This window comes from Aphelocoma coerulescens, chromosome 12 (assembly GCF_041296385.1).
Source record: "Aphelocoma coerulescens isolate FSJ_1873_10779 chromosome 12, UR_Acoe_1.0, whole genome shotgun sequence".
In the NCBI taxonomy this organism is placed as follows: domain Eukaryota; kingdom Metazoa; phylum Chordata; class Aves; order Passeriformes; family Corvidae; genus Aphelocoma; species Aphelocoma coerulescens.
In genome coordinates, this window is record NC_091026.1 from 2,333,781 (window position 1) to 2,354,794 (window position 21,014).

General features: G+C 44.0%; 1 protein-coding gene across 3 annotated transcripts in view; it reads left to right on the top strand.

Annotated features, from left to right (window-relative positions):
* Nucleotides 1-8,344: 8,344 nt before the first annotated feature.
* The window catches only part of VGLL4 (vestigial like family member 4), a 73,799-nt gene continuing 61,129 nt past the window's right edge, over nucleotides 8,345-21,014 (top strand). Inside the window, exons 1-2 of one of the 3 annotated variants that reach the window (XM_069028435.1) lie at nucleotides 8,345-8,400; nucleotides 15,267-15,343. In XM_069028435.1, the coding sequence (XP_068884536.1) occupies nucleotides 15,280-15,343 (64 nt within the window). In that variant the 5' untranslated portion in view covers nucleotides 8,345-8,400; nucleotides 15,267-15,279. Of the gene's footprint in view, nucleotides 8,401-8,726; nucleotides 9,202-12,707; nucleotides 12,806-15,266; nucleotides 15,344-21,014 lie in introns of those variants that run through there. The other 2 variants (XM_069028437.1, XM_069028436.1) reach the window with 2 other exon arrangements.

Below are 21,014 nucleotides of genomic sequence, written 5' to 3' on the forward strand. Positions count from 1 at the left end.
TATTTATTTTTCTGGCAGAGAGCCACGAATGAATCATAGCCTTGAGCAGCTTGCTCTGAACTCCTCGCGATTGTTAAGAGAATACTCGGGGCAGTTGTTACAGGGCTTTGCTATGTAAAACTTTTAAGAGAAGAGAGATTGATTTCAGCCTTGTTAGCTGCTTTTGAAGTTCCCCACCAGTATGTGGAAATGATTTCTTCTGGTCATACAGCTGTAATCCACTAAAATAACCGGGGATCGTTCCACGGGAAGTTGGTACATGGGAATATGTTACTGACTCTTTGTCCTAATGAGGTGTGTTTGTTCTTTCACAACAAAAAAAGCCACTTTAGCCTTTCATTCCATTTGTAACTTTCCTGTTTATACCTTCCTGCTCCATTTCCATGCTGCTTTATTGTTTCTCTTCTTGAGTTAATTCTCAAGTCTTTCATTCTGTTCTTCAGACATCCTTCTTTTCTGGCTTGGCTGTTCCACCATGGATATTGTTTCATGCTCCCTCCCCCTTTTTCCTGTGTAACAGAGCTTTCATTAAAGGCAACCAGGCAGATGATTTATTTCTGATGTCTTAAAAGGCTTCTTTGTAATGAAGAGCCTGGACCCAATCAAACTCCTGAGGGTTTGTGTAGGTGAGTCAGCAGCATGGGCCTCGCTGCCTCTGACATCCACAGTGCCAGTGGGGTGTGTAACAGCCTCATGCTCCAGAGGGAATGAACTGGATGACACAGGAAGAAGGGGAAATCAAAATTTGACTGGATACATAATCATTTGGTTGCTCCTAAACTCGGTTTGGGGAGGGCACAAAGCTGAACCACCCAGGCTGCTGACCTCCATCAGCATGTGTATGTGTTCCTCATCGCTTGCACGTTTCCCCTTTTTCCAAGTGTTGGAGGAGGGAGTTTCTCCAGGTGCCTGGCTGTGGGACCCTTCAAATTCCACCTATATCTCTAAGTGCAGAGCCTGTGTTTCTTACCTGTGCTTCCCTCAGGTTTCTCTTTGCATTTTGTTGACCTTCACTGACAGCAGATTGGAGTAAATGCTGCAACCTGAGCATAAGGAAGGTGCCCATGGGTAGCAGACAGCTGAGCAAGTGGGGTCCCTCTCTGGTAGAAATCCTTTGCAGTATCCCAGGGCTTCCTGATGTTTGTAATACACATCCGTGCCAGAATTGGGAAGGTCAGAATGGATGTAGAGGCCAGGATTCCTGGGTGGCTGAGGGAACTGGACCTTGTTCTTCACATTGAGGTGGTAATGCAAGAGCCTGTTCTGACTTGAGAAACTTCAGAATAAACACAGCCCTTGGTGAGTGTCCAGTGCAGGGGGATCCAAGCAGTGTTGTGACTCATGCCTTTTCCCAGCAATTATTTTAAAAATAGAATTGAAGTTGAAATATGCCTTGAAGGTCAGAATATCAGGTCAGTGTGTGTCTGATAGCTTTTTGTGGGTAAGGTGTTGAGAGAGGACAAAGTATTCTTCATTTTCAAAGTCACTCTGCTGGCCATACAGTCTGTGTAGAAAATGAATTTTCTTTGTATTGCCTACTGCAGCAGAAGAGACATAACCTCTACACAGCTATTTTCTGCTCTGCTTTTTGTTTGAGCCAACAGCTGCTCTGTCACTTTTGGTACTGTGGTTTCATAAAGTTTTGCAGTGACCTTATTTACCTGTTTTTCTAGATAAAAATCTCCACCACTGTTGCTAACTGATCCTGGACTTAATGTCTGCCTTAGGGAGAGGCAGTAATCGCTTTTCTCCTGTGTGGTTTAACCTCTTACTCAGCCTGGTTCAATCAGAAATGTTTAGAAGTGGATTAAGTTTTAATACATGAACGGGAAGCTTCAGAGTGTACATTCTGAAATTATTCATCCAAACTCCAAACATTTTAGTTATCTCTTTAATTTAAGAACTTCCATGTCATTTTTGCCTTCATAATCCGGCATTCTGCCAAATCCTTTCCAGTAGTGGTGGGGACAATTTGCATGATTATACACTTACTTTTTTTTCTGAGAAATGGAAGGTCTTGCAGCTGCAAAGACAACACTCTGATCTGACTGAAAATCTGTGCGAGTGTGGTGGGTATAGAGGGTTCTTCCTGGTTTTAAATTTGAATAAATTTGATTTTTAGAAATTTGCAGCCACAAGGAGCTGTCTTTAAAAGCAAAACAAACCAAAACCTGATCATAACACTCTGTGTTTTGGTTCCTTCGCTTCCCTTTGTTGTACTGTGAGACCTTTGAAAGCCTTGAACCTGATGTTTAGGATACCTCCCCTACTCAATTAAATAAGCCAAATAAATAGTAAAATATCTCATTATTGAATTAATTTGTATTACTTCTCTACATGGGACCTATTTAGCTCCATGGTGCACGTGGTAAATTTGAAAGGTTGTGTTCCCACACAGTGATTATTTGCTTAATCTGCCTCCTGCCAAAGTTTCTCTAAACCTCCTATTTTAAAATTCATAGTGAAGCATGAAAGGGGAGCATTCAGTGGGTTTTTTTGTTTGTTTGTTTTGGTTGTGGTTTTGGTTTTCTCTGTTAATATTGCCACCCTCAAGTTGTCTTGCTCTCAGCAGTGGTGAGATGTCTGGCTCACTCCCTGCACAAGAGTGAGAGCCAAGAAGTTTGTACCTTCCTGGGATGCTTCAAGAAGTGCTGCAGGAGAGGGGGTGGGCTGACACAGAGCAGTGTCTGCCTCATGATGCTGTCCCAGTGCTTTGGCTTTACAGCCTGGGGCAAAGCTTTTTAAAACCAAGTTATTTGCACAAGAAATTCTGGACATTCTCTTTTTTTTTTTTTTTTTCCCCTCTTTTTCTTTCCCCTCGTTGCCTCCCGAGTCTGGTGTTGGGTCACAGGTGGTGAAGTTGTGCTCATTCTGCACACCCCTGTTCCCTCTGTCCCTGCATCCCTGCATGAGACCCTTCCCAAGGAGCAGACTGAGTCAGCAGCACTTTGGCAGTTTGAAGGTGAGCTCCCTGCAGGAAACAGCTGAGGATGAAATGCATCCCTGCACTTGAAATTCTTACAGCATTTTAAGTGGATTCTATTGGAGGGTTATACTCACACAGCTGCTTTTAGAGTAAAGATCTGGTTTATTTTGCTTTATTTTGTTGTTGTTTAAAGAATGTCTCCTCTGTTTGTCCAGTTTATCTGTGACTTAGCAGGATTCCTCTTCCAGTATAGAATTGAAAGTTGCTGTGCTATTTGTACTAGAGAATCATAGGATAATTTAGGTTGGAAAAGCCCTCCCAGACCACCGAGTCGAGGCTGTGCCCCATCCCCACCTTGTCCCCAGCCCAGAGCTCTGAGTGCCACCTCCAGGAATTCCTTGGACACCTCCAGGGATGGGCACTCCAAACCTCCCTGGGCAGCTGTGCCAAGGCCTGAGCGCCCTTTCCATGGGGAAATTCCTGCTGCTGTCCACCCTGAGCCTCCCCTGGCCCAGCCTGAGGCCGTTCCCTCTCCTCCTCCTGTCCCTGTTCCCTGGGAGCAGAGCCTGACCTGCTGACTGAAGAGCCTTTTCTTACAGCCTGCAAATGTATGTAAATGATGTCACTTACCATGAATTAATGTGGAAAATCTGAAAATAATTTTGCATCTCATCTTGAGCTGCAACCTGTTCATGATTTTAATATGCCACCTGGACTACAGTTCATCTGGTCCTGTGTGAGAGAGGATACAAATCAAATAGGGAGTTAAATCTATGAATGGATGTATACTGCATAAGGAAAATGTGTGTAATAAAGAGGTTCCTCTGAATATTTACCTTCAGTTGTGGATCACTGACTACACTGACCTTTCCTTTACACTAAATTTGCCATTTGGAGTTTTGCTGTGAACCATTTGTGGTCTTTTTATCATCGTTTAACAAAACTTTAACAAATTAAAACCAGTGGCTTGTGGCAAAAGGTTGCTTTTAATTTGTTAATCTGACACTCCTTTTGTATTTAATTTTTTTTTCTGCTATCTTGTCTGTCTTCATCTTATGGGAACCTCCATGAGGTGAAACCTTTTCTAGAACAAAGCAAGCAAAAAGTTCTTGTGGTTAAATGTTCTGAAAGAGCAGAGTTAGTGGTGTTCATGGTTCTGTTTGAGTCTGAAAGTATCTCATTGTTTGCTCGAAGATTATGCTGCTGTTCTGACCCTGCTGCATCTGAAATTACACTGTCTCTTTTCATCTTCCTTGGGATGATCAGGCAGACAATTATGAAGAGGGCAAGCTTTGTCTTGAAGCAGGTAATAAATAACCATCTCCATCAACTTACAGTTTGGATCGACTTGTCTGGCTGGAATTACTGCAATTTAACACATTGTGGTATAATGAAATAATAAACTATCTTCAAGAAAATTTAAATCCTATGTGTTTTAAATTTTGGGCATGTTTTTGTATAAGGCAGCTTTGAGCTGCAGTGTAGATGAATGTGGATTTTTGCCAGGAAGAGTTTTAGATTCAGAGTTTAGGAGTGTTAACATTGCTGGAGGGATGTTTGCTTCTGAGGCCAGGTAATCTGTGTGTGATAAAGCATGCTTTGAGATTGATTTTAAAAGCTGCTGGCATTTGGTGTAAAATTAAGCAGTTTTATTTAAAGAAGGTGTGGATAGATGGAAGCATGCATTGGACTGACAGAGGGGGCAAAGCACTGCCATGCCTTATTCAACCTGTGACAGATGATGGGGTTTGTGATAGCTCTGAGAAAGGTGTTTGCTTTTGGCACCAATTTCATCATCTTTGTGCAGAGTTTGGTACACACTGGGCTTCTCTGCAGACTCCAGGGAACTTCAGGCATTCCTGGCTGCTGGAAAATAAGCATCTGTATTGTTGCTGTTTGAAAAACAAAATGGGATGGCAGTAAGAAACTCTTATTATAGTGGAAATGCTTTATTTTCTGGGTTGGTCATGGAATAGATGCCAGGCTTCATTTCAGTAATAATTACAGGATCCATGGTTGAGTAGGGTCTGTAGGACTAGGCCATGGGGTCTCCCTGCAGACTGCGACTGCATTTGCCAGAATATGGGATTCCCCCCTCTGGTTTCAGGACCTTTCCTGCCTCTATACTGAAAAAAAAAACCCAAAAAAGTCTTAAAACATTGTCCTGAGGCAGCTGAGATCCATGGCCAGCCACAGTCCCCGCTCCCTCATGCAGGGGTTAAGCCTTCTCTTGCACTGGCCACGCTGTGTGGAGAACGGGCTTAATTTTTGGTGATTAACATCCATTTGGAACAGGATTGGCAGCTGCAGTCTGGCCCAGGATTTGCATCATGCCTTGGGTGCCTTGCCTGGGTGCTGAAGCACTACTTTTGTCTTAGTTCACCTACAAACCCTCAACTATCTTGGTCAGTTTTGGGGTTTGAGCAGAATAAATTTTTGCTGGTATCTGAGTGGGCAAAGAGCCTTTGATACCATTGGGTTAGAAAGTTTGTGCTAAATGAAGACAAATCTCAACACCCGAGCAAAGCAAAATGCAGCTCATCACCCAAGACTGGGTTTGCTTTCGTCATCTGTGAATTTGCCCGGTGAACAGCATGTGTTGAGTTCAGCAGCTCCAACAAGGCTTTCTAATGCTGTGTTAAGGTTTGTTTTCCAAGATTTCCAACGTTTGACAACTTGCACTTCATTTTTTTGGTTTTTCCAGATGTTGACACCTCACTGCAGTGGGAAGTCTGTCTGCAGGGGAATGCACGGGGTCACAGTTCCCAGCCAGCTGATGTTCCTCAGGCTCCTTAGATGTTTAATAAATATCCTGTTCTAAAACTTCTGCTGGGAGCTGTAATAGCAGCTCCAAAGGATCAAAAGCTGTTTTGACCTCTCCTTTCTCAAGCTCCTCCTCATCCCAGGAGCTCTGTCTGGTTAAACAAAGAAACCCTTCCCACCTCTTCCCTCCAGCAGTTATAAACAGGAGTGGCAGACTTTTTTTCTCAGAGATACATATTAAAAACCCTTGTAATTAGTCTGCAGCAATTAATTCTTGTGATATGTACCAATGTCTAGTTCAAATCTTTTCTCAGTGCCTGTGGTTTTGTTTTCCATATTTCATGGTATTTTTCTTGTCCAGTATCTTGTTTTCTCAAACAAGTTTTATATTACTATTTTGACTACTTTTTTCCCCAATTATTAGGTCATCAAACTCCTCTTCTTGCTTACTGGTAATGAAAATAATCTCCACTAGTCTATTAATACAATATCAGTTTTTAAAAAATATATAAATATTACCTTATATTGTTACAGATGTCATAGGTGGTTTTGCCACATGGATGAAATGAGGTTCATGGTTGTTCCAACACTGCATGCATTTCATTTTTTTTATCAACTGAAGTGTTCCTATTAGATATACTGAGTGTGTGGAGTCTAAATCTGGGTTTAATTTAGGTTTGGAATGTGCTTTTTGGCTAGCTTTTGGTGGCCCGGAGATCTCATGACCTGTCCTTGCAAGGATATGAAAATACTTCAGTGTCAGCTATTCTTGCATGATTTTGATGGACTTTTAAATGGGAACTGGGCAGCGCAGAGCCTTCATGGGCTCTGGATCTTTCAAGGAATCCAAGTGCAGGGTGTGTGGGTTCATCCCCGGCCACTCCCTGCCCTGCACCTCCCACACTGCCTGGCTGGGCTGCTGCTTTGGCTGCACCTCTGGCTCCGTGTGGGAGCTGTGTTCCCTCCACCATTTCATGCAGAAATCCCAGTTTCAGCATCTCAAATAAACCCTGCTGTGCCTTGGTGCTTCTTTTCCTTGAGCAAACACAGACATTTGTGGTGCCTTTTCTGTACTTGTGCATTTATTGTCACACTGAGGGAGCTGGACAGGAGAAATGCCACGAGCAGAATTCCATGGAAACCCTCACTATTTCTGCTGCCCTGTGCTCTTTTTGGGTTCCACCACAAATCTGCAACCCTAAGGCTCTTGGTGGGGCTCCGGTTGATTTGTTCTCTGTCTTTCCCTTTGCAATGCACTCCAAGAGCCGCCTGAGGCAACCTCAGATCCTTGTGAGGATAAAATGCAGCACTCTAGGACCTGTTTGGTGACGACTGATGTTCAGTGTGGACACCAGAAAGTCAGTGCAGCACTTTCCCATATCCTCTCCTGCTCTGGAATTAATTTCTGCAAGCCTATTGCTGGGAACAGCATTCCCAGGTTCTTCAGAATGCCTTGGAGAAACCTTGGCTTGGCTTCTGGGAAGCGGCTCTTCCCGATGCACAAGCTGCCCGACAGCTTGATTTGAGAACATTGCTGAAAACAGGCAGAGTGCTTCAGCCAGACTGGCTCCTAAATTGCCGGAATCTTGGAACTGGCCCACTGGGAATGAGCGCTGCCATGGGAATGCCCGGGGCTGTGCCGGTGCTCAGAGGGCCGGGATGGTGAGAAGAGGTGCGATGCTCTGCCAGCAGCGCGGTGTGCGGGGACGGGATCGCTCGGACGCTCCGATTTTGTGCAGCGGTGCCGAGGAGCGCCTGCCCCGCAGACGAAGGGGAGGGGAGCAGTTCGCTGGCCATGGCGAGGGCTCAGCTTTGCTCTCACACACGCCTGGCTGCTGGCAGCTCCTGCCATGGCCGAGTGAGTCATATCGGGAGCAGGGATTCTGTAAAACCCCGCTGCAGTGCGAGCAGTAAACAGGAAACAAAGTGCCGGATCTGCTCACACCAATTACCGTCAAATCGTGCGGGGTGCGTGGATGTGACCCCCATCCTCCAGCCGAGCCGAGCCAGTTCCATCAGGCTCTGAAACACTCGCTCCTCGTCACTCGTGCGTGTTTCAGTGCGGCTGCGGCTGCCGAGCCGCTTTGTCAGATGCTGTGGCAGTGCGCTTTAATTCGAAACGCGCATTTCTGCTCTTAAAAAGTGCTTTCCTCTTGAGAGAGACTTTTTTGTTGCTGTTTTCCTGTAGGTGTAGTTTAGTTCGTGTTGTTTGCCTGTAGTTTTTCCTGCGGGGGGAGGAGAAGGTTTAGGGTTAGAGCAGGGTGGGAGACAAGCAGCGTTGTCCTCGCCCGCGCTCTCCTGTCCCCTCCGTGTCGTTCCCGGCCCTCCCGGGGCTCGAACCCGCGCCCCTCCTCCCCCGGCTCCCTCCAGCCCCTCCTCGGGGGCGGGGCCGGGCCCGCGCTCTCCCTACCTGCGAGGATGTGACGTCAGCGCCTCATTACCCTAATTGGGGTGACGTCACGGCGCGCGGGGCCAATGGGGGCGGGCGGCGCTCCCCACCTGCTCGCAGCCGAATTCCATCATTCCTGGGATTCCTCGGCGGGCCCGCGCAGCCAGCGGGGCCAGCGGGGCCGGGCGAGCCGCGCCTGCTCCGCGCCGCCGCCGGGCCCACACCGCCGCCTCCGCTCCGCCCGGCCCGGCCCGGCCCGGCCCGCGGGGCGCCGCGGCCGCGCTGCCGCCAGCGCCCGGCCCCGCCGCCCGCCCGGAGCGCGGTGAGTGCGCGGGGAGCGGCCGCGCGGGGACAGCGCGCACAGGTGGCCGCGGGGGCGGAGGGAGCGGCGCTGGCGGGCGGGACGGGGCCGGGACGGGGCTGGGACGGGGCTGCCCCGGGCCGTCCTCTCCGCGCCGCGGGGCTTTCCCCGCGGGAGCCGCGCCGGGCCGGGCGGCGGCCGGGGAACCCCCGCGGGGCGGCCGCGGAGCTCCCGAGCTCTCCCGGCGGTGTCGGGCTCCAGGTGGGGAGGGACCCACGGGGTCACAGGCAGCGGGACCCGGAGGAATTGCCCCGGCAGGAGCGCCTGTGCCGGGGTATCCCCAGCAGCGGGACGCTCCCGCCGTCCGCAGCGCGCAGCTGGGCTCCCGCCGAGCGCGTTCTTCCGGCAGGGAAAATCCCCGGCGCCGTCTCGGTAGCAGAGGTGAAACCTTCTAGAACGCGTCCCAAGGGCGCTGTGAAGGCTTTTGGCGCTGCATCCTCTATATTACATCGGCAGAGGTTTTTAATTTAGCCTTTAGCAGTGCGGGGTCGGGCTCGCTGTGTGTTCCCCAGATGTGATCAGCAGTCATTAATTCCCTGGGTTAAGCCGTCCGCGCTGATACCACTGCACCCTTTTCTGAGAGTGGATGAATGGGAATTTAACGCCCGTTTCCACTGGCGTTCGAGAATCCATAAAGCCAGCTCTCTTCCCTTCTGCTGTGTTGGTGCTTCAGGATTATCAGGAACAAGAAGTAATGGTCATTTTTAAAATTAAACCAAAGACGACTTGATTGATCAAGAGTTCCAGGATTTCTCCTGCAGGGTAATATCTTTGATTAGATTTTCTCTGACTTTAGAACAGAGAACTGTTTAAAGAGCATTCCTCACAGAGAAACAAGCTGCAAGTTGGGAAACCTGAGTGAAGCTCTTTGCAGGCAGTGATACTGAGAACCCTTGGATCCAAAACTCTATAAAATTGGGCAGCAACATCCCTCCCCTGCCTCAATAATAAACTTTTTTAAGACTCTTCTCCAGGCTTTAAGACCTTTATTTGTATTCTCCTCTCTGTGAACTTGTGAGGAGATTTCTAATGTGGAATGTTTAGCTTAAATTCTCTACACCTCTTCTCATCGATACACAGTTACAATCGTGATATTTGGGATCAGGCTATGAGGCTTTTTGGGATCAGTTGCAAGAACTACTTTGATTCACAAGAAATGGATCTGACCCGTTAGACTCTTGGTAGAATTTGATCCTGCCTGTTGCACGTTTGCATTTTCTTATTTAAATGCCTGGGCTGGAAGAGTTGCTGCTGAATCCCCCAGCATCCCCTGTGGGGGATGGACGCTGTAGGGAGCAGGGATGGGATGTTTTGGTGCAGGATGCTGTTCCTTCTCTGCACAGCAACCTCTCTGTGGGATGGGGGTCAGCTTTTACACCCACCTAGAGCAGTAACTGGGCCAGAGCTGAAGTGGTGAGCACCCAGGAGCGCTGCTGAGAGGGGCAGATCCGACAGTCTGGTACAGAATAAGGCCGGTAGCTAAAATAGGATAGAAAACATTTGTACAGACCTTTGGGGCAGGTTAATTAAGAGCATTCACATCATAAACCATCAGTTTCTTATTTACATATGAGTAGCTTTGCTAACCTCAGCATCTCCACACTGCAGTGGTGAACTGGTTTGTTTCCAGAGACACCTGAAAGTTTTCTGCTGGAAAAGGGAGCTTTGGTTCAGTTCTCTTTACTGTGGTTAAACGTTTCATAATGTGTTTGCAGCAGATTGTGTAACATTTAGGATGCTCTGGGTGATCTTGTAGGTACAAGACAAGGTCACCTTGGACTTTCCCACCTTAAGTTTCTCAGCTTTGTTAGCTTTCAGTTCAAATAGCATTACTAATAGCTTTCTTCTTAAAATGTTGCCTTGTTAAGGGGGATTTATGCAACAAGACAACAAAAAGCACAAGGAAAAATACCAAAGCTCTGCTTTAAGCTTATAATTTTCTGTGTGATGAGTTAAATCGTTGTTTCTGTTTGAAGGTTTGCCTGTTCAAACACATTTTCCACATGCATAACAAGCATGGTTTTAAAAACCCCCAAAGTAGTGAATAAATACTTAAAAAAAAAAAAAAAAAAAGAAAAAGAAAAAAGGGATATTTAACCAAATAGCCTGAACTTACACTCAAGACTGTGAGTTGTAAATGTAGGGATGATCAATGCTACTTGGTAATCATGACCTAAAGAGAGCTCTTCCACTTTTTAACATTTTACATGGGTATCTCAACACAGCATTTTTCCATCCACAAGTAGAAGCCCTGGTCTAAGCATAGCTGAAGAAATTTAAATGTTTGGTAACTCTTTGAAAAAGATATTGATTACAACATGCTTAGCATTATTCTCATTCATGGGGCAAATATGCTTTGCTCTCTTCTGTCATAAAAAAATAAATGATATTTATCTATTTTTCATCAAACTTCTGCTTTATCTCCCTTCCTTGTGTGGACTGATTGTGCTGGTCAGTTGTATCTGGATTTCCTCTTCAGTTTCGCTTTCTTCCATTGAAATCAGCAGAGTTTGTCTCTTTCTAGGTACTTCTGGGGATGAATTTGGGCAGTTCTGTGCCTGTATCTCCCCAGGTGGGAGCTGCTCTTGACCTATTTGACCCTGCTTTTCAATTAATCTTGTTTTCCCTGTACTTGTGCTTATCTACACTTCAATCTTGATGGTTTCTCGAGTGCCTTCCCATTCTTGAATCACTTTTTCATTGTTCTAATGGGCTTTGTTTGTTAATCCTTCTCTTCTCCCTCCAACCTTATCTGTGTAATTTCTCCAGATGGGAATTCAAGTACCAGGCTTTTCTGTCCATCATGGGAAGGTTCAGCCTTTCTCCCCTGGCAGGTGTAGATGTGTGTCTCAGCAGGTTTGAGCAGCTGTTTCTGGTGTTCCTCAGGTGTTTGCAGAGGCTGTGCTGCTGTTCCTGAAATCCAGGCATTGTCCTGGCTGAGACTTCCCTTTGGCATTTCATATCCAAACTGTATCAAAATTCTTCTCTTTCTGTCTTGCCTGCACTCATGTCTCTTGTTCTCACCACCCAATTTTGCCCTTGTTTTTGGCATCTGACTTGAGCTGAGGTCTGTGCTAGGCCAAATCCATGCTAACTCCATAATGAGATCACATCCCAAACATCATCTTTGTTTCTCTTTCCTTTCTCTCCCTTTGCTATTCCCCCTATTTTAAAATCAAATGTAAAGCTCTTCTCTTTATCTCCCGTCTCTCCTGACATCCCCCACTGTGAATATTAACTCTGGAGGGATTCAATAATTGTCTCTCTGTTCAGGCTGAGTGAGTGCTGCTGCTTGCTCTGCTGCCTGTTGACTGAATTCCAAACAAGCAACCTCAGGGTTTTTCCCTGCATGCTCTTCCTGGTGCTTGGGAGGTGATGTATAAATCCCTTAACTGTTCATTTTCTAAAGCTTTCACTTCTCTATAGCCTTCAAAAAAAACCCAAAACAGCACATTAGCAGGCATTTGCAAAGCTGAGAGTACTGTGTTTCTGGAACCTGCAAAAATGTGAAAAGGAGAGGGAAAATAATGTGCTGTTTCATTTCAGTGATGGGGCATTGTGGGCTCCAAGTGCTGCATAAAAAATGCAGGTGTTTAGATGAGTTTTTAGACATCTCTGAGTTCACATTTCATGTCTTTGCTGTTTTCCAGAGTGTTTCTTTGCTGCTGTGTAGGTGAGAGGCCAGAACAGGGCAGTGTTGAGTGGGAGCAGTAACTGATAAATAAGAGCACTGACTGAGATATTAAACTAATATTTGAAATGACAGTAGATGAAAATATCCTGAATGCTTGTAAAAGTCCTTTTGGCTCGCTTCTCCTCGAGTCTAACAGTTCAGACTTTGTAACCAGTGAGATACACTGGGGAAACTGTTTCCATGGTGGTTAAATCAGCCAGGGAAAGTCCAGTTGTATCTTGTGTTTCACTCCTCGCTTGCTTTCCCTTACCGAGTGCATGCACAGAGTTGGGTTTTGGTGGGGGACACCTACAAAAATTCAAGGTTGGATTCTGCTGCATACACAGGTTTTTTGTCACACTGAGAAACAGCAGGATTTGGTCAGGAGTCTCCTTTTTAACTGTTGCTTTTTTTTTTTTTGTGTGTGGTTTTCTTTTTTTGTTCGTTTGGTTTTTACATTTTTTTTTTAAATTTTGTTGTTGTTTATTTCTTGGAACCCTGGGAAGTGCACTGGTCTTTCCTTTCTGAAACGTGACTCCCCCAGGATGGCTGGGCTGCTTTCTCAAGGCAGCCCTGGCCCAGCTGCAGCACTTGCTGACCTTGCCCTGATCAAATTAGGGCTTTAAACTTGGAGCTAAGAGAGGATCCCTCTTCTCTCACTCTCCTGGGCAACCTTAATTTCTTTCCTCAACCGTAAGTACCAACTTGTTAGTCTAATTTAGAGATAAAGGGATAGTTAACACTATTTGAAAAATAAAGGGATATTTAACATTATTTGAAAAATAATCTGGCAGTGTACAGCTCCTTGCAGGTAATTTTTAAAAATCTGTTTTAAAAGTCACAGAATATCTGGTATTGCACCCTGGGATTTGCAGTTTTTGAATGAACACAGCATCCTTCACAAGGCCTCGATCTCAGGGGAGCCCCTCAGCAGCTCTCTCATGATCTGAACTTTAATGATACACAAAAGTGCAGAACTCTATTGAGGCCACTTTTAGTCGAGTTGTTTTTAAAGTGTCTAATTTCCTGAGCAGATTTAAGACTTGGTTCCTGTTTCCCTCTCCCAGTGTGGCTTTCTGTCACCAGTTAATTCTCTTACTGGGAGCACGCTCTGGAAAGGGATTGGGCATCTGCTGCTCCCATTATTTGAAAATTACTGGAAAGCTGAAGGAAAAAGGGCAATTTGTTTTTAATGAGACATTTTACTGTCCTTTACATTGTTCTTTAGCAAGAGCTGGTCTTTTTCCTGAAGAGTTGACCAAAAATATTTGTATTACTGTCTTTGAAGCGTAGGACAAAGCTAGCACTGAATCCTGAGTTACCTCAGTCTGGTGTAGCTGCATCCCCTGGTCAGACAAACCTGAATCATTTCCCAACTGAATTTTCACGCTGTTAGAGGAATTTGTGTGACAGGGTCACTAATGGACAGCCTGCTCTTTTAAACTCCAAGAAAACAAAAATATGAAAGAAATAAAGCATCAAGGGCTGAGGGACCCAAGTGGGATGGTGCTGAAGGCTTTTCAGGGAACACCCTCTTCCCAGTCTTTGCTTTGCTTTGGAGGAGAATGTGGCCAGGTGTGAAAGGAATAAATAATGAAAACAAACTTAGTAAAATAAGGTAAAATCTTGTTTTTAAACCCTCTTGCTCACAGGTACTGTCTTTAAATGAGTTAATTGACTTTGAGTTTATTTAAAATATTCTTCCTGAGCAAAAGCTGATTCTGGCAGGGAGGGAGAAGCATGTTTTAATCCTTAACACACTTGGTTATTTCAAGTTTGTCTCTTCTTTCACATCTCTATGGAAATCTTACTGGATTTCATTATTTAAACTGAAAAATACATGCTTTAAGCTTAAAAATACATTGTTTCAACTTACAAATGCTTTAAAATCCTTTCTCTTAGGCTTTAAAGTCTTTGATTAGTTGAAAGACTTTGACTTATTTAGGGAGTGAGGATAGTGAGGTTTATTGTTTTAGTGCAAAGGCAAGGAAATTGCTTCCCAAACATGTGCTTGTTGTTAAGTCAATGTACATGCAGGACATGTGTTTGAGATTTCTGGAGCTGCCACTACCTTTTTTTTTTTAAGATCATACTGTAAAGTAAGTTACAGTAAACAGTTCTTATGGGAGAAGTTTTTGTGAAGTTTTTTGTGGAAAAACCTCAACAAAACCATTAGTTGTTCTGGGTTTTTTCTTCTTTCTCCATTTTTTTTTCTTAACAGTTCTGCCTGTGCTGTTGCCTTTTTATTTGGAAAAACATATAAGTTGTTTGCCTTACAACAAAAACATCTTGACAACGTGTTATTCTCTTCCTTCCTTTCCCTTTCATATTTTTGGAACTTCATATTGGGACTTTTTATTTAAGTCTTGAAGCCGTTCATGTGAAACTTTGAGGAGCTGCAATGCAATCATTGGTGTTATGGCAGTCTGCTGCTTGGTGTAGTGCTGGAATAGGCATTTTTAATGTGGTGGGGTTAATTCTTCATGGATGGGAATTGTGTGTTGTAAGGGGCAAAACCCAGGGAACAAACAGCTACTGAGGTGTGATTATGATTGAAAAAAATACAGTTCTGTGTGTGGTTGTACGTACACATACCCAGAGTTCAACTATGTGTTTATTAGTGGGGGAAAAAAAAATCTTAATAAATTTATAAAATTTGGATGATCCTGTGTTGGGCATAGGAGAGAGTATGGAGGGGAAGTGTATGGAATCCTGAGGATCTAAAGCAATCCATGCCCTTGTAGCAATCCAGACCAGCTGTCCCTGCACCTTTGGGTATTGTCTCCAGTAGCTGTTTATTGGGGTGGGAGGCAAACCCACTTCCAGCAGGTGGTAACAACCCTGTTGGAGCGTGTGTGAGCAGTCCAACAGCTCCAGCACTAGGGGTTTGGTGTTCTGCTTTGTTTGGGTGAGTAGCTGGTGGCAAAGCCAATCCCAGTGTTTTCAGCAATGACACTTCTAGTGAGTCCTGTGTTGGTATAGCATGAAAAGAGCAGCAGAAACTTGGGGTTTTGATTCCTTTTGCTGCCGTGCTCCTGTTGTGCATCACTGCTTCCTTCTGTAAACCTGTTGTGGAGTGCTCTCAACAGCTGGCACAGCACCCAGAGCGTTGCCTTAAGTTTACTCTCTGAAACCTTGGTTCTGAATTTTGCAGGGTCCAGAGAAGAATGGAGACTCCCTTGGATGTTTTGTCGAGAGCAGCATCTCTGGTACATGCTGATGATGAGAAACGTAAGTTCCCTGCCTTGTTGGATCCAGCTGCTTTATGTTTGCACTGTGGATCAGCCTAGAGGCTGGCTCGATCCAGCTTGGAATTTTACTGAGCCCAAGATGTGTAGAAAACTGTCTCCAGGGTCATGTAGAGGTGAAGAAAACCCTTCAGAGGTTGTCCTCCCTGGTGCAAACCCAACACCTTGTGTTTAAATTGGTCAGTGGGCAGCAGAGAATCCCTGCTGTTACTCTAAAATAAATTCATGAAAAAGGTTCCTCTCTTTTCCCAGTTGCATCTGCATTGCTAGCAGACAAAAAGTTGTGATGGAGCTGCTGCCAAACTAAGGCCAGTTTGGGAACTCAGACTCTGATAATTTTGGTTAGACCTGTTCTCATTTAAGAGCACACAGCTGGGTGGGCACCAGTGGGTTGCAAAGATTTCACTTGATTACTCTTGGAGTGACTGTTGTCATTAGTGAGGAGCTCTTCATTTGCCTTTCACTTCAGCAAAAGGGAGTCACAGGACTGGAACACAGTCAGAGGCTCACGTTGCCCATTTTTGGGGTAATATTTTTGCTTTTACCATTCAGGGTAAGAGTTTCAGGTGGGGTAACTAATGTTAGAACAATATTTTCAATTCTGCCATGCTTCAGTGCCACCTCACAGATCAGATTGTCACCTGCATGCTCACTAGTGAGTGTCCTTGGTGCTTTCTGAGCAGTGTGTGCACTTTGGGTATCAACCTCAGGAGGTGCTGACTTGAAAAATTCTATTTTGGATTTCAAGCTGCTTTTGTGAGTAGCTTCTGAGCATAAAATCACCTTTTAAGATGAATGCAGCTTTTCTTTTTTTGGTCTTTGTTCCGTAGATGTTTTTGAAAACTGTTTGCCTTGAATGTTGAATAAAATAATTGGTTTACTGCTGTAAATCTGCTTTGTAATGAACATTGGTTTTGCTGTTCTTGCATGTTCACTCTGCTACTGGATAAGTACCAAGTTTTCAGTGGTGCCACTACAGAGGGATGATCTGGTTGATTTGCCCCAGTTATTGACTATTACTGGTGAAATGAACAGAAATGGAGCTCCTTGAAGAAATAATTTCAATCATGGTTTTGGCCTGGGGGGGGATTTCTTTTGGCTACATTTTAAAAAGTATATTTTGAATATGTATTCTCAATTTTCTTGAGCTTAAATGCATTCTTTTTGGTTAACTATTGCCTAAGACTGTAGTTTGATTCTGAGCTGCACAGGGTAGGAATGTTGGGCTGGATTTAGAGAATCCAGAGGAAGTCTGATTCAGTGCCACTTGCATGTGAGGGAGCTGATGTGTATCTGGTTCTAATTTACATTCCTTTAGTCCTACCACTTAGACTTAATTAGATTTATGCCACTCTGCAGCTTCTAACTTGTGCTGTCTCCAGCTTGCCCTGCTGCTGTATCACACCCCAAAGTGCTGCAGCGTGAGGAGCTGCTGAGAGAAAGAAATGAGCAGAGCAGTCCCTGAGCTTGTGCCTTTCTGTGTCAGCTTTAGGACCTCATTCTGGGTAAAAAGAAGTTAGTTTGGAAGTTAGTTTTGATCTTGAATTTAGCAGTTAGGCTTGAGCTTTCAGCGAGGTTCTAGCAGTGGTGCTTTCTGCATTTCTGTATCCCCACTCGCTTTGTCTAAAACAGAATTCTGCAGAGTTTCCAATAGTCCAGCTATGACCAGGAGTGCAGGAATATTGCCAGTGTTCATGAATTTAATGCTTTGAAATGTGAAGGATCCTCTTATCTCCTTGGGCACTCACTGCAGGGCCAAGTAATACTGGACTGTCTTGGGGTATGTACAGATTTTGAACTGTTTCAAACAAGTGCTTTTCAACTTAGCAGTACTTAAAGAAATGAGCTTAACCTCAGCCAGCAACCACAGCTGCTCCCTTACATGTCCCCAGCACTGCTGGGGTGGGGAGAAGAATCAGAAAAAAGGGTAAAACCTGTGGGTTGAGATAGGAACAATATAATTATTGAAATAAAATATTATAATGAAAAGAGAAAGAGGAATAAAACCCAAGACAGATCCACTGACTGATGGCCAGCACTGATGGGTGGCCCCCAGTTGATTCCCCCAGTTTCCATACTGGGCAGGATGTTCCTTGGTTGGTGATAAGTTAACCCTGGGTGCTGCTTTGTCTCCTCTCTGGTTTAGGAATTATGGACTGGGTTTCAACAGCTCCCAGTTTAAATCATCCTGCACTTGTTAGCAATGCAAATTTATGAACCACATTTGTTTAACTGCTGTGTCAGGGGAAAGATTAATTATGGAGCAGAAATGGCTACTGCAGTTTTGGATTTTAACTCTTACCACAGAGATGTAGGCAGTTACTGAGGTTTATGGTACAGAGGGTCTGTAATAAAAAATGAAGAGAAGGCTGAACGAAGGGAGACAGGCAGTGATGTCATTATTAGCCAGACATTTAAAGGCTTGTCACTCCTTTCTGACTTGTCAATAGTGGAGGAAAGGCCATAAAAAGTCTGTTTATCCTGATGAGGAGCTATAGGTAATGTGCAACTATTTCATCTCTAAGTGGCACCTGTAAGGTTTTGCTGGGATCTTTCCAGGGCTTCAGGAATGGGATTTAGAAGAAGCAACCATCTCTGTGATGTGCATCTGTGCTGGTTTTTCATTGTTATCATGCCTTAAACCTTATAGAATTTGGGGTATTGTAAACTTGATTTTTGTAGTTTCCGTTGAGATGCTTGACACTCGTTACTCCTCTGTCCCTCTTCTTTCCCTGCACTGTTCTTGCTGGGGTTGTTCTGATTTCTCATCTGCTCAGGGTTCAATTTGGATGCTTTTAGAGGAGCACAGGATAAGCTGGTAGGGCTTAAGCAAGTATTCAAGCAGTAAGGAGGATTAGCATTTTGTATTTATCTCATATAAGGGGTTTGGGAACTGGTCTTGCAGTTATAAGCAGAGTTTTAAATAGCATAATCTTGCTATTGAGGAAACAGGGAAGAAAAATACTAAGCAGGACTTGTGCTTGCAGATTGTGTGGTGAGCACTGCATGGATTTTGAGCTCCAATATGTAAACCCAGTTTAAAAATATGGGAAAGAGTGAGACAAACCATGTCTTTTCTCACTCCCTCAGGGAAATTTAGTGAAGTCTGCTGTGGGCAAGCAGGAGAAAGTACACTTCCTTAAGGAAATGCAAGGTTTGGAGACAGCTCATAAATGGCACCACCAAGTCCTGGGTAACAGCTTTGTGTTTTAATGCCTTGAACTGAGTCCATACCTGCTGAGCCTTGAATTATGTTCTGCAAAACTGATACAGAGCTACATTAAAAAAAAGGAATTATCTTTGATGAAGCCATGCTCCTTGCACATGTGCCATCAGTCACATGCGTGCAGGGAAGCCTGGAATTGCTGTTCCACACTTCTTGCCAGTGAACAGTGTTATTGTTTGGCAACAGTTACTTTTATGTGGTTTAGCTTAATCCACTTCAAATAATTAAGCCAGACCATACAGTTGATACTTCTAGTACAGAAGAATTATTGTGCTTTAAAATCCCCTGCCCTAATCCACTTTGTAATAAAATCCTCGTGTAGACAAGAGCCACCAATGAGTTTTTACTTGTTCTTCTCTGGTATCAGGAGTTCATTAGGAGCATGAATTTTGTGCTGGCTGCTACCTCCTCATGAATAAATATGCAATGATTATTTGTTTTGGATAGTTAATCCCAAAAAAAAAGGTCCTGCTTCAAGGCTGAGTTGAGGAGAATTTATTATTTTTTAGCACTATTGAGGAAGATGATGACTCTTTAAGCTTACTGTTTTAAATAAAAAACAAGCAGTTTTTATAGCAGAATTAGACCTGAGTATTGTTATTTGTGTTGAAGATATTAATGATGAAATATTTCCAGCATCACCAGGACTTTCCACCCACACTGCTACTGTTTGTTGTGTAAATTTATGGCAAATTATGGGCAGTGAGCCTGAGGCAGGTTTTAATGTCAATGTTTGCAGAACTTTAAAGAGCTTCCATCCTGCTGTGGGAACAGTTACATCAGCACTGATCCTGAAGGTGTTTTGGGTGACTGAAAGTGAGGAATTGGATGGAATTTGCTCTATGAATGCAGCTGGTGCAAAGAAAGTCTCAAGGATCATTTGCAGTTTGTTTTTTGGAGGATTTAGAGGTTTTTTCAGCATTGGTTTGGTTGTGTGGGGTTTGTTTTCCCTTTTTCTAGAGATTCACCTGCTTCAGAAAAATGGGGACCAGGAAGGCAGTTTTGCACAGAAGTGAAACAGCAGTCTCATGTCACAACCTTTCTTTGTTTTCTGCTCACAAGTTCCCCCCATTCCAAGTAGAACTGGGAGGAATTGTAGTGTAAGGACAAGAAATACTCTATGGCAAAACATTACTCAGAACAATGAAAAATTTCCAGTGGGGCACACTGTTATCATATGGCCCTTTGTACTTTCATTGGCACATGTAGGTCCAAACCAGCAAATCTTGTAACAAAGAAATAAATGGAAGAGGTCTTGGCTGTGTTCTGAATGCAGAGAGGTTTCAGTTTTGCTGCTCATTCATGGAGCTTTTGCTTCAGGGGTGCAAGGGAATCCAGTTGGTTTAAGAAGAGCATCCTGGAGCGTGTTTAGGGTTCTTCTGACACCTAAAATATGTTTGTGTCCTTAAGAAATTCCTTGCTTTGGAGGGTGTTGGGTTCTGCTCCTTTACCTGGGAGTCATTCCAGAGACTGACTAAATCCCCGTCTTGGCTTTTCCCAATTCAGCCTAAATAAGAATTTTCCTTAGGATGAAAAGGTTGTATATGACGCTTCTACTAAAAATCTTCCTTCCTGGGACTTCCAGGACTCCTCCAGCAATGCAGTTTTTTGTTTTGTGGGACAATACTTGCTGCAATCCTCCTTGGTTGAGGGCAACACAACCACTTGAACTCAGATTTTTCTTTTGCATTTTGTAAATAAATTTAACAGTATTTTGTATGCGTGTTGTTTTTCAGTGCTTTCGGAGCTTGGTTTTTTAATCAGGGTTTGTCAGCTCTTGGGTGTCTCTTATTAATTAACCCAGCACGAGCTTTGATTTAGAGCTTGCCAACTCCTTCAGAACCTCGTCTGGTTGAGAGGAGGATAAGAAGTTCTCCAGGATAATTTCTCATGTGAATATAAATGGATTCACCACATGGATGTTTGTTTCTTCTTTTATGACTAATTCAAATATTGATTTGATTGTCTTTTTGCCAGGTCGGTTCAGAGAAGAGGCAGATATTTGATATACACAAAAAGTTGGTCTTAAAAATTAGAGGTGTGATTAGACTGTGGTGTTCTGCAACTCACTTTGATACCCTGGATTCTTTAATTGTGGAAATTAATGTGTAATTAAGTAACAGAATAGTTTTTATGATTTAGCAACTGTGCTTGTGGTCAGGGCTTATCTGTGCTGTCCAGGAAAAGAGAAATGGAAATTTCCTGAAGGAGAAGCTCTAATTTCTGAGGAGCAGTGTCAGCAAAAATCTACATTTGTAATCCCTTAACAGCTATGAGAGGTGTTAAAAGTACATTTATCAGTTTGTCATTTAAGTAATGTTTGATCAGTGGTAGATAGAGTCCTGTTAGTTTTGGAGTGGAATTTGTGACATAAATAATCCTTTTTTTTTTTTTTTTTTTTTAATGGAAGGGGAAAAACATGGAAGTG